We start from the raw sequence: 13327 nt of genomic DNA, 5'->3' as shown, positions 1-13327 counted from the left end.
TCTTCATGTTATACATGATTTTTATAGTGCCAACAATTTGCACAGCACTTTACAATGTAAAGGGAAACAATACAGTTACAATACATTGGTTAGGAGGGCCCTGCTCATATGAACTTACAATCTAATAGGGTGGAGCAAATAGTACAAAAGGTAACAACTCTAAAGGGATGAGCTAAAAAGTAATTTTTTTAGGTGGATAGGCTTCCCTGAATAGATGATTGTTCAGGGATCATCCAAAAAGGGTCAAAGTAAGAGATGAACAGACAGATTGAGGTAGAGAGTTCCAAAGAATGGGAGAGGCTCTTGAGAAGTCTGGGAGAGGAGCATGGGAGGAGGAGACAAGAAAACTTGAGAGCAGGAGGTCTTAGGAGAAGTACAGAGAACACTTTGGGTGCCATTTTGAGACAACAATTAGTGATGTAGCCTGGGCAGAGTTGTGAATGGCTTTGTATGCTGTTGGTATTTTAAATTTTATTCAATGGGTAATTGGAAGCCAGTGGAGGAATTTGGAAGAGAAGGGTGGCAGACACTGAGCAGCTGGTAGGGTAGATCATTCTGGCAGCAGCATTCATAACAGAGTGAGCAGAGGTAGGCCTATAAGAAGGGAGTTGCAATAGTCAAGGCAAGAGATATCAAGGGGAGTGAAGAAGTAGCTTGGTGGCTTAATTAGTTAAAAGGGGCGAATTCTACAAACGTTTGGAGGAAATTGGGGCAGAAATGAAAGGTCAGTGTCTAGGATTACACCTAGTACCCTGGCATGAGGGGCGGGATTGATAGTTGTACTATTATTCTTGATAGAACAGTCAGGAAGGAGGGCATTTGGGGGGGGGTTTAGATTTTGGTCACTTACCTTATTAGGAATGTAATTCTGGTAACATATAATGAAGGGATGAAGTCCATTTTTTATTTTACAGCCATAAAAAAAATACCTTTACTTACGTTAAAAAAAAAAAAAAAAAGTGTAATGAACAAAAGAATTTGAATTTTTGTACCTGCCATTAAAAAAACACCTTTCTTGGGGTTAACACAAACTCACTAAGAAAAGTATACCAGGAGATATACATAATAGCACAACCTAAAGTGATATTAAAGGCAGATTTTTATTTTATTTTTTTAAATAACAAACAGGTCATCCTAACCTGCTCTATTCAGTGGTTTTGCACAAAAAAGCCCCAATCCTCTGCTTCTAGGGTCCCCTGCCTATGCTCCTGGCCCCTCCCTTCTGCCGAGTGCCCCCATAGCAAGCAGCTTGCTACGGGTGCGCCCGAACAGGTTTGCACCCAGGCCATGTGTCTATTAACACATGGAGCATGGCTCAGCACTGCCCCTGCTCTCTCCTTATTGGCTGTGATTATCAGTAGCGGGAGTGAATGGCAGGAAGAGCCCCGGGAGAGCCACTGCTCATGTGAAAACTGCTGGATCGAGATGAGGCTCGGGTAAGTGTTTGAGGCACAGTCCGTGCTCAAACATGCAGTTCATGCAAGACAGCTCAAGAAATTAAAGGAACTGGAAGCTTTTTGCTAGGAAGAATGGGCAGCTTTTGAATCTGAGAAGATAAAGAGCCTCATCCACAAATGCCATAAAGAGTTCAAGCTGTCACTGATGTTAAAGGGGGCGATACGCGGTATTAAGAACTGGGGTATGTAAACTTTTTGATTAGGGTCATTTGGGTAGTTTCTGTTGTCATTAAGATTTAAAGAGTAAACACAGTGATAATAAATGGCTTCAGCCAAACACTAGCCACAAGTGAAAGAAAAGTTTTTGTGTTATTCATATTCTCGGAAAAATGGCCAAGAAATCAAATTCTGCAAGGGTATGTAAACTTATGAGCACAACTGTATATATTATATTTATTGATAATAAATATACCCAGAAGTCAGATATAAAGGGTATTTTACCTGAGAGTCAGGCAAAGTTACATGAAGGGTGGCAGGGTATATAAATGTTTTATATTAAAGAAGTACTAAAGTCTGAGACCATTTTGCATGGCTATAATCATTTTAAATATAATGCACAATACTGGAAAACACTTACTTTAAATTTTATTGCAAGGCCCCTTTCACACGAACGATCCAATCAGACCCGCCTGTCAGTTTTTTAGGCGGATCTGATCGGATCCTCCATGCATCCCTATAGGGCAGCAGATGTCAGCGGTGACATATCCGCTGACACCTGCTGCTATCCGATCCGATCCTGTCCGTGAAATCTGGACTGATGGAAACCCCATTTTCCATCCGTCCAGGGGATCGGATGAGAACAGACAGGCGGTCCGTTCTCATCCGATTCCCCCATAGAGGACAGCGGGAAACCGACAGCTCCGTCTCCTCAGAGCGGAGACGGAGCTGTCATCCGCCTGCTCAGTGGGGATTGGCGGATCGATCCCCCGCTGAGCAGAACGTGAAAGGGGCCTAATGCCTTACATCAGTGGTCCTCAACCCTGGTCTACACCCAGACTACACCTGGCAGTTGGATATTTTGCATATAGACGACAAGACATTGATAGGTATTTACATTTTAAACACCTCTCCATTCATTCGTTTGGACACTTAACAAGTTAGGCTTCACATAGAGATGACAGAAAACATCTGAAATCATTGACAATTACTTACATGTCAACACATCATACAGCTGAACACAGACGGATCGGCTCTCCCACAAAACACAATCTCCGACACAAGACACCTCATATTGACACAGATGTATAGGGGACACAAGGGCCTTTTCTTCTATTGTTTTGTGTGAGATATGTTCTATTGATAAATTGACCCATGAATTGTAACTGGTTTAAACAGGGTTTTGCCGCCCAAATTTCCTTTAAATGTGTGAGAGAAACTTGAAATAAACAGATGTGTCTACACCTTGCTTAAGTGCTCTGTGTTGTCGCACCTCCTGGCCGGAAGAGAGAGAATTCAATATACAGGGGGGTTAGCAACTGAAGGGCCGTATATCATCTTGTAAATTGCCTCCTGAGGAGATTGAGCTAACAAGGCCTAAATGGGGTAGAGCTGCAGAACACAAAATATCATCAGAGTTGAGGGAAGGGGACCCAGGGAGGGGAGACCCCCAGACCGACTGGAAAAGGCAGCACCATTATTGAGGGATTAGCCTAAGGGTTAAAAGGGGGATTTCCTTAAACCTTAGTATCCACCAAAGAAGGAGACTGTCCAAGTACACTCCAAGAATGCACAATTAGGCCCCTATCTGAAGAAGTGGGGGTGAACTTTCACTTTCATGTAGAGGGATTCGTAGACCTCTAAAATAAAGCCCTCTTAAATCAGGCTTAGGAGGCCTGGGGGCACCTGTTGCTGAAATACATGTACCAGAATGGTGAACCCTCTCTGTAGACCTTCTCAATCTGATGAGATTGTCACAGACAAATAAAATCTTGCCTGCTCTAAAGGATCAGGGAGGGTCAGAGATAGGCGATGGTGCTATATTGAGACCCTCTGCAAAAGATGTGCTCAGGAGTTGACTTGAGTGGACGTGGAGGGCTCCAGTGGGACACAAACCTCAAAATCAGACAGGGGTTCTAACCCTTTAACATGCCATCAAAATACATAAAAAAAAAAAAAAAAAAAAAAAAAAAAAAAGTTTTGCCTTTACCTTAATTATTACAGTGTTTTAATCTACCTAGCATCCTATCAGGTGGTTTCTGCCATTACATTTGCACGCAACACACCTGATTTGCTACTAGTGCTGCCCCTTCTTTTTCTGAGTCTGAGTACTATTTTATTGTACATAGGATTGCAAGAGGCTGTTAGTCAAATTTAGGTACTTACAACTTCCTGCAAGCTGCATTGTTTTGAGTCTTTAATATCTATACAAGTAGTTCCGTTTTAATGAGAGGGAGAGGGTAAGGAAGGAAAGATCAGATTAACTGAATTCATTAACCCTTGAAAGAAGGCAATCATTGGGGACAATATGTGCAGGCGCATTTTGGGGTCAAGGAAAGCAGTTTAATTTCTGCATATAAAAAGTATTGGGGCGCCTGCCTACACACACATGTGCTTTAATGGCATCCCAGTCTTAGTCCGTAGGGTTCAATATATAGTTGTTCCACCCTTTGCAGCTATAACTGCTTCAACCCTTCTAAGAAGGCTGTCCACAGGGTTTAGGAGTGTGTCTATGGGAATGTTTGACCATTCTTCCAGAAGCGCATTTGTGAGGTCAGACACTGATTTGGACAAGAAGTCTCTGATCCAATTCATCCCAAAGGTGTTTTATCGCATTGAGGTTAGGACACTGCACATGCCAGTCAAGTTCCTCCACTCCAAACTCGCTCATCCATGTTTTTAATCGACCTTGCTTTGTGCACTGGTGCACAGTCATGTTGGAACAGTAAGGGGCCATCCCCAAACTGTTCCTACTAAGTTGAGAGAATAAAATTGTCCAAAATGTCTTGGTATGTTGTTGTCTTAAGAGTTCCCTTCACTGGAACTATAGGGCCAAGCCCAAACCCTGAAAAAACAACCCCACACCATAATCCCCCCTCCACCAAATGATTTGGACCAATGCACAAAGCAATGTCCATAAAGAAATGGATGAGCAAGTTTAGGGTGGAGGAACTTGACTGGCCTACACAGAATTCTGACCTCAACCCGACAGAACACCTTTGGGATGAATTAGGGCGAAGACTATGAGTAAGGCCTTCTCGTTCAACATCAGTGCCTGATCTTACAAAACGTGCTTCTGGAAGAATGGTCAAACATTCCCATAGACACACTCCTAAACTTTGGGGACAGCCTTTCCAGAAGAGTTGAACCTGTTATAGCTGCAAAGGGTGGGCCAACTCAATATTGCCAAATAGATCAATAAGTGGTGCGCTGCTCTCACATGAATTATTGTACATAAACATCAACAACATAAATCAATATTCCTGTGCATTACTGAAAAATATTTTCCTTAAATTATATATATAAAAATTGTCCATCATGATAAAACGCTTAAATCAAACAAAAATTGACAAAAAAACACAATCCTTTTTCCCCAGGTGCTTATAATCCACCCTAGTGAGGTGCTCCACTCAAAGGTCAATACTTGTTCCCAAACAACTTATATCAGTGACTATTTCACCTTCAATTCCAGCCACCATTTACTCACCTCTAGGTGAATAATTTTTAGGGAGTAAACATTGTACAGACAGTTTCCAATTTATTTGAACACCATTGTGGAAGGAGCCATATCCCTTGCATTAGGGAAGCAACATGCAGAGGATGACAAGAGGGCTGTATATTCGACTTACTCCACTGAATTACTATACTACAATTGTTTGATCTCTTGAAGGTGAGCGCGCACTGCACCTAGAGGTGAATAAATGGTGGCTGGAATTTAAGGTGGAATAGTCACTTATTTAAGTTGTTTGGGAACAAGTATTGACCTTTGAGTGGAGTACCTTACTACAATGGATTACAAGGACCTGGTAAAAAGGATTGTTTTTTCCAATTGTTGTTTGATTGAAGCACTTTATCACGATGAACAATTGTTATATTATTTTTAATTTTTTTTTAGGAAAACATTTTTCACTAATACACAGGAATACTGATTTATGTTGTTGATGTTTATGCACAATCATTCACGTGAAAACTGCACACCACTTTATTTCAAGTTATTTGAGTGCTTATTTTAGTGGTAGCAGTAGTTCACCATTATTATTATCAATATAGCATGGTTGTTTATTTCTATAGCAGCGCATGAGTTCTAACAAATATCCAACTCAATATTGAACCCTATGGACTAAGACTGGGATGCCATTAAAGTTCATGTGCAAGTAAAGGCAGGCGTCCCAAAATGTTTTACAATATAGTGCATATAGGAGCTTACCTTGTAGCTCTGGTCCAACTGTTGTGATGATAGCCCCCAAGCAGCGACCCAGACACTGGTGAACCTCTGTATGTGAAGGTGGGACCATCAGTAGAAGTGTAAGCACTAAAGACAGTGTTGGTTCAACATAGCCACGATACATTGGACCACTGGAATCAACTATTAAGGCAAGTGAATGAAGAGACCAGGTCTACGAATAAACAAAACGAAAATGCATTCAGTTTACAGGTTTAACACAATTTTCTTTATTTTTTAACTGCTTTAGAAGATTTCTTCACCTGGACTTCCGGTGAAGTGCCATCCTGAGCCAAAGCCAAGAGAATACTGACACTCGTCTTAAGGTGCTGTCCTGACCCAATTCCTCCAACATAACGATGAAGACAGCCAAGTGCAAGAGAATGACCTGTTCTAGACACTACATCCCTAGCTGATTTCAACCTAGAAGATTTTAACATACAAAAAAATATATAATTACCTTTAGCAGTAAGCAGAGTTTTAAACAATAAGGTTTCCATTTTTAAAGAAAGCATAAGCAAAAGCTTTCTTATATATTATGAAGCAGGGCTTGACAAATGTGCTTTGCATGTAGGAGCCAGTTTTTTTTTTTAGCGTAGCGTGGGTTGTCAGAGCCCCGGGGAAAGGCAAATAATTTGCACCCCCCTAACTTGCTAAAAGCAGAGCAGCCAGTCAATAACTCCAACGTACCGCTGTTATGTCAGGGTTATAGGCTTTCCAGAAAGAAGGACGCTATAAACCTGTTATAGGGGGAAACTCCTTTTTTTGTGAATGCATCGTGACTGCGGCATGTAAAACACCCTCATCTGCTGCCTATTGTAGCTTAAGGGTGGCTGTTAGTGGGTGGAAAAAAACCTGTATCTACTACACATTTTTACTACCCAACTGCCCATCTAAATGAAGCCTTGGTGACACTTTAAATAAAACAAAAAAAATGAAAGAATTATCTCAGCCCTGTTGATCTGCTGCCTCTTTGCAGCTGCTTCCTGCCTACATGTGTGTCCTCTAGGGCAGTGGTCCTTAACTCCGGTCCTTGGGGCCTACTAACAGGCCAGATTTTAAGTATTACCTTGGGGAGATGCGACTAGAATACTGCAATCACTGAGCAGCAAATGAGATCACCTGTGATGTAATTTAGTTATCTTGCAAACCTGGCCTGTTAGTGGGCCCCGAGGACCGGAGTTGAGGACCACTGCTCTAGGGTGACTCCAATCATTGCTCTGGTGGATTTCTGGTCACCATTACAAAATGGAGCCCAGCTGTACATAAAGTGTGGTAATTGTTGAGGGTACACAGGGCTTTATCAGAGGACATAAAAAGGATTCTTCTAAAGCATATCCACCTGCCTCATCTCCCCTACTCCACCTCACAGCATCGCAGCAAGTGCACTATTTGATAGAACACCGGCTCAGCATATCACAGTGTGCACACAGGAACACACAGCCCAGGCAGCTCCCGTGCTCCATCCTCCACCAGAAAACCTTCCCTCCCTCTAAGAGGACTGACAGTCCGCCCACTCCGTCCGGTGGAGACGACACAGGCTGCTGGGTCCCCCTCCACCGCACCCTTCACCAATGTCTGACCTCCCCCCACTGACCACTCCCGCACCGTGTAAGTTGGCTCTGGGGGGAGGAAGGCCGGCTTGGTGGCATTGCGGCATGGACAGCGGAAGAGAGCTCCCCCAGAGAGAAGCCATTAATTCTCAGGCCTTGCTCGGGCATTGGGGAAGAGGAGGAGGAGAAGGAGACAGCGGCTGCTTGAGGAGAGGAGGCCTGCCCCCTCTCCTCTCATGTCACTTACAGCCGGACATTAGACTACTGGGGGGGGGGGGGGTGGAGAGAGAAGGATCAGCTGCCCGACACTCTGAGCTGCGTGTCCGGGGAGCCAGGAGTTGCAGTGAGTGGGCTGGCGGCAGCCCAGTTGCAAGGACGCGGTTTCTGGTCGTCAAGCCAACCTGGCGCCTGGGGTTTGTCAAGCCCTGTTATGAAGACTATAAGTCTAAGGCAATGAACCAAAAAGTAGGCAGCAACAGTGTCAAAGCATGCATTTCAGATTTGTCAGCCACAAACTTACTTGTCAAAACTATACTGTGCCATCCTAGCAATGAATGATGCCTCTCCAACCACTTGAGCCATTCTGCCCAAGGCCTCTCCAGCAGCACATCTTAGGATAGGGTTAGGATTGTCCAGGGCACCCATGACCAATGTTAGTGCTGATTTTCTAACCTCTTCAGGACCCAGGGAGCTTTTGTTTTCTGCAAGACCCTGAATAACAAGTAATAAAAACATAAATGCTCCAGCTAATTTTTATTCAGTAAGTTTACTTTCTTTTACTCTGATTACATTGAATAACTGCAATATATATATATATATATATATATATATATATATATATATATATATATATATATATATATATATATACACACACACACACACACACACATACAGTAATCACACAAAAGTGAGTACACCCATTTTTGTAAATATTTGATTATATCTTTTCATGTGACAAAACTGAAGAAATTACACTTTGCTACAATGTAAAGTAGTGAGTGTACAGCTTGTATAACAGTGTAAATCTGCTGTGCCCTCAAAATAACTCAACACACAGCCATTAATGTCTAAACCGCTGGCAACAAAAGTGATTACAGCCCTAAGTGAAAATGTCAAAATTGGGCCCAATTAGCCATTTTCCCTCCCCAGTGTCATGTGCCTTGTTAAGTGTCACAAGGTCTCAGGTGTAAATGGGGAGCAGGTGTGTTAAATTCGGTGTTATCGCTCTCACTCCCTCATACTGCTCACTGGAAGTTCAACATGGCACCTCGTAGCAAAGAACTCTGAGGATCTGAAAAAAAGAATTGTTGCTCTACCTAAAGATGGCCTAGGCTATAAGAAGTTTGCCAAGACCCTGAAACTGAGCTGCAGCACGGTGACCAAGACCATACAGCGGTTTAACAGGAAAGGTTCCACTCAGAACACGCCTCTCCATGGTCGACCAAAAAAGTTGAGTGCACGTGCTCAGCGTCCTATCCAGTGGTTGTCTTTGGAAAATAGACGTATGAGTGCTGCCAGCATTGCTGCACAAATTGAAAGGGTGGGGGGTCAGCCCGTCAGTGCTCAGACCATACGCTGCAGACTGCATCAAATTGGTCTGCAAGAGGAAGCCTCTTCAAAGATGATGCACAAGAAAGCCCACAAACAGTTTGCTGAAGACAAGCAGACTAAGGACATGGATTACTGGGAACCATGTACCGAGGTCTGATGAGACCAAGATAAACTTGTTCAGATGGTGTCAAGCGTGTGTGGCGGCAACCAGGTGAGGAGTACAAAGACAAGTGTGTCTTGCCTACAGTCAAGCATGGTGGTGGAAGTCTCATGGTCTGGGGCTGCATGAGTGCTGTCGGCACTGGGGAGCTACAGTTCATTGAGGGGAACCATGGATGCCAACATGTACTGTGACATACTGAAGCAGAGCATGATCTCCTCCCTTCAGAGACTGGGCCATAGGGCAGTATTCCAACATGATAATGACCCCAAACACACTTCCAAGACGACCACTGCCTTGTTAAAGAAGCTGAGGGTAAAGGTGAAGGACTGGCCAAGCATGTTTCCAGACCTAAACCCTTTTGAGCATCTGTGGGGCCTCCTCAAACAGAAGGTGGAGGAGCGCAAGGTCTCTAACATCCACCAGCTCCGTGATGTCGTCATGGAGGAGTGGAAGAGGACTCCAGTGGCAACCTGTGAAAGCTCTGGTGAACTCCATGCCCATGAGGGTTAAGGCAGTGCTGTAAAATAATGGTGGCCACACTGGTTGACACTTTAGGCCCAATTTGGACATTTTTACTTAGGGGTGTAATCACACACATATACCCAAACATATATATATATATATATATATATATATATATATATATATATATATATATATATATATATATATATATACACACACACATATACACACATACACACCAGATACTTTATTAGGGCTACCTGTACAATTGCTTAACACAAATTGCTAATCAGCCAATCACATGGCAGCAACTCAATGCATTTAGGCATCTAGATGTGGTGAGCACGACTTGCTGAAGTTCAAACCCAGCATCAGGATGGGGAAGAAAGGGGATTTAAGTGACTTTGAACGTGGCATGGTTGTTGGTGCCAGGAAGGCTGGTCTGAGTTTTTTCAAAAACTGCTGATCTACTGGGATTTTCATTCACAACTATCTCTAGGGTTTACAGAAAATGGTGGGGAAAAGGGAAAATATCCAGTGAGCGGCAGTTATGTGGACAAAAATGCCTTGTTGGATGTCAGAGGTGAATGGGCAGACTGGTTCAAGATGATGGCACGGCAACAGGAACTCAAACACTCGTTACAACCAAGGTATGCACAATACCATCTCTGAACGCACAACACATCAAACCCAGCAGCAGAAGACCGCACACCGGGTGCCACACCTGTCAGCCAAGAACAGGAAACTGAGGCTACAATTCGTACTGGCTCACCACAATTGGACAATAAACGATTGGAAAAACATTGCCTAGTCTGATGAGTCTCGATTATAGCTGCAACATTCACATGGTAGGGTCAGAATTTAGCGTAAACAACATGAATGGATCCATTCTGCGTTGTATCAACAATTCAGGCTGGTGGTGTAATGGTGAGGGGGATAATTTCTTGGCACACTTTGGGCCCCTTAGTACCAATTGTGCGCCCGGCACGCCCTACCCGAGTATTGTTACTGACCATGTCCATCCCTTTATGACTACATTGTACCCATCTTCTGATGGCTACTTCCAGCAAGATAAAGCCAGGTCCCAAAGCTCAAATTATCTCAAACCGGGTTCTAGAACATGACAATGAGTTCACTGTACTCCAATGGCTTCCAAAATCACCAGATCTCAATCCAATAGGAACAAGAGATTCACATCATGGATGTGCAGCCGACTAATCTGTAGCAACTGTGTGATGCCATCATGTCAATATGAACCAAAATCTCCGAGGAATGTTTCCAACACCTTGTTGAATCCATGACATGAAGAATTAGGGCAGTTTAAGGCAAAAAGGGGTCCAACCCCGTACTAGCAAGGTGTACCTACAAAAGTGGCCAGTGAATATATATTTTATATACATACATACACATAGTGGGGAAAATAATTATTTGATCCCTTGCAGATTTTGTAAGTTTGCTCACTTACAAAAAAATGAAGGGTCTATAATTTTTCTCATAGGTGTATTTTAAATGATAGAGACAAAATATCAACCAAAAATTCCAGAGAAAAAAAAAAAACACATAATACAAATGTTATGAATTGATTTGCAGTTCAGTGAGTAAAATAAGTATTTGATCCCCAAGCAAAACATGAAATAGTATTTGGTGGAGAAACCCTTGCTGGCAAGCACAGAGGTTAAACGTTTCTTGTAGTTAGTGATCAAGTTTGCACACATCTCAGGAGGGATTTTGGCCCACTCTTTTTTTCAGATCTTCTTTAAATCCTTAAAGTTTCTTGGCTGTCGCTTGGCAACTCGAAGTTTCAGCTCCCTCCATAAATTTTCTATAGGATTAAGGTCTGGAGGCTGGCTAGGCCACTCCATGACGTTAAAGCGGAGTTCCACCCAAAAGTGGAACTTCTGCTGATCTGTTTGCTCCCCCCTTCCGGTGCCACATTTGGCATCTTTCGGGGGGGGGGGGGGGGGTACCTGTTTTTAACAGGTACCCATCCCTATTTCCAGTGGACTCTGCCGCAGCGAAGAACGTCACAAGCCGGCCCCCTCCTCCTTTGCCCGCAACCGCACCAATTAGAATGCGCAGCCCGCTTTGCACATGCGCAGCAGGGAACCGGGCAAGGAGCCGCGAGGCTTCACTGCCATGTTCTCTTCCTGGAAATGGCGGTAGCAGCACTCGACAGACGATGAAAACATCGCCTGGGGTGCCGTCATTGCTGGATTCCAGGACAGGCAAATATCCTAATATTAAAAGACAGCAACTACAGCATGTGTAGCTGCTAACTTTCATTTTTTTTTTTTTCTGGGGGAAGAACTCTGCTTTAATGTGCTTCTTCTTGAGACCCTCCTTTGTTGCCATGGCGGTATGTTTTGGGTCATTGTCATGCTGAAAGACCCATCCATGACCCACCTTCATTATTCTGGCTGAGGGAGGAAGGTTCTCATCCAAGATTTTACAATATATGGCCCTATCCGTTGGCCACTCAATGCGGCAAAGTCAGTCTGTGCCTTTAGCAGAGAAACCGACTCAAAGCATGTTTCCACCTCCGTGCTTGAGGGGGGCCAATGGACGGGGCCATGTACCGTAAAAACTTGGAGAGCCTTCTTTCTTCAGCCAGAACACTGAAGATGGGTTGTGGATGGGTCTTCCAGCATGACAAAAACATACTGCCAGGGTAACAAAGGAGTGGCACAAGAAGAAGCACATTAAAGAAGTTGTAAAGTCAGAAGGTTTTTTTATCTTAATGCATTTGGATATAAACCTTCTGGGTGTAGCAGCCCCCCTCAGCCCCTATAATACTTACCTAAGGTCCCTCTCTGTCCAGCGATGTCCATAAATCCCTCGGCCGTTCGGGACTCTCCCTCTTGATTGGCTGAGACACACCTGAGGTGTTATTGGCTCCTGCGGCTGTCAAAGTCAGTTATCCAATCAGGAGAGAGAGGGGGCAGGGGGGGAACTGCAGCTCCGTGTCTGAATGGACACACAGAGCTGCAGCTCGGCTCAGGTGCCCCCATAGCAAGTGGCTTACTGTGGGGGACACTCAACAGGAGGGAGGGACCAGAAGCACCAAATAAAATGGATGTCCTTTTTTTCCCATAAATAGTAATTGTTTTGGTGGTATTTGTTCACTTCTGTGGTTTTTATTTTTTGTGCTATAAAACAAAAAAAAAAATTGAAAGAAAAAAAACATTTTCTACTTTCTGCTAGAAAACACATCCAATAAAAAAATGTAAAAAATGTAATTTCTTCATCAATTTAGGCCAATGTGTGTTCTGCTACATGTTTTTGTTAAAAAAAAAAAAACAAAACAAAAAAAACAATAAGTATATATTATGTGGTTTGCGCAAAAGATATTGCATCTACTAACTATGGGGTAGATTTATGGATTTTTATTTTTACTAGTAATGGTGGCGATCAGCGATTTTTAGCGGGACTGCGACATTGCGGTACACAAATCTGACACTAAGTGACACTTTTTGGGGGACCAATACAAAAAAATACAAATACAAAAAAAAAAAAAAAAAAAAGCACTATCAATGTATAAATGACACTGGCAGGGAAGGGGTTAACATCAGGGGCAATTAAAGGGCTAAGTGTGCTCCTAGGAATTGCTTTTTAACTGTGTGGGGGGGGGGGGGGAGATGCTGTGACTGGAGGAAAACCGAGATCCGCGTTTCTGCTCTGCAGAAACACAAGATCTCCATTTCCCCCCTCACAGAATGGCGATCTGCCTTGTTTATATATAGGCAGACGGCCATTCTGC

The 13327-nt window shown here is 43.3% G+C and overlaps 1 protein-coding gene across 2 annotated transcripts in view; it reads right to left on the bottom strand.

Moving 5' to 3' along the window:
- The window catches only part of HEATR5B (HEAT repeat containing 5B), a 181648-nt gene that overhangs the window by 102621 nt on the left and 65700 nt on the right, over positions 1 to 13327 (bottom strand). For both annotated transcript variants that reach the window (XM_082250254.1, XM_082250255.1), the window contains exons 18-20: positions 7909 to 8099; positions 6099 to 6258; positions 5821 to 6010 (exon numbers count right to left, since the gene is read on the bottom strand). In XM_082250254.1, coding sequence (XP_082106380.1) covers positions 5821 to 6010; positions 6099 to 6258; positions 7909 to 8099 — 541 coding nt within the window. The remainder of the gene's footprint in view (positions 1 to 5820; positions 6011 to 6098; positions 6259 to 7908; positions 8100 to 13327) is intronic.

This window comes from Pelophylax lessonae (assembly GCF_965119305.1).
Source record: "Pelophylax lessonae genome assembly, chromosome: 3".
NCBI classification, from domain to species: domain Eukaryota; kingdom Metazoa; phylum Chordata; class Amphibia; order Anura; family Ranidae; genus Pelophylax; species Pelophylax lessonae.
The sequence above is the reverse complement of the archived record's forward strand: the minus strand, read 5'-3'. Positions and strand labels throughout refer to the sequence as shown.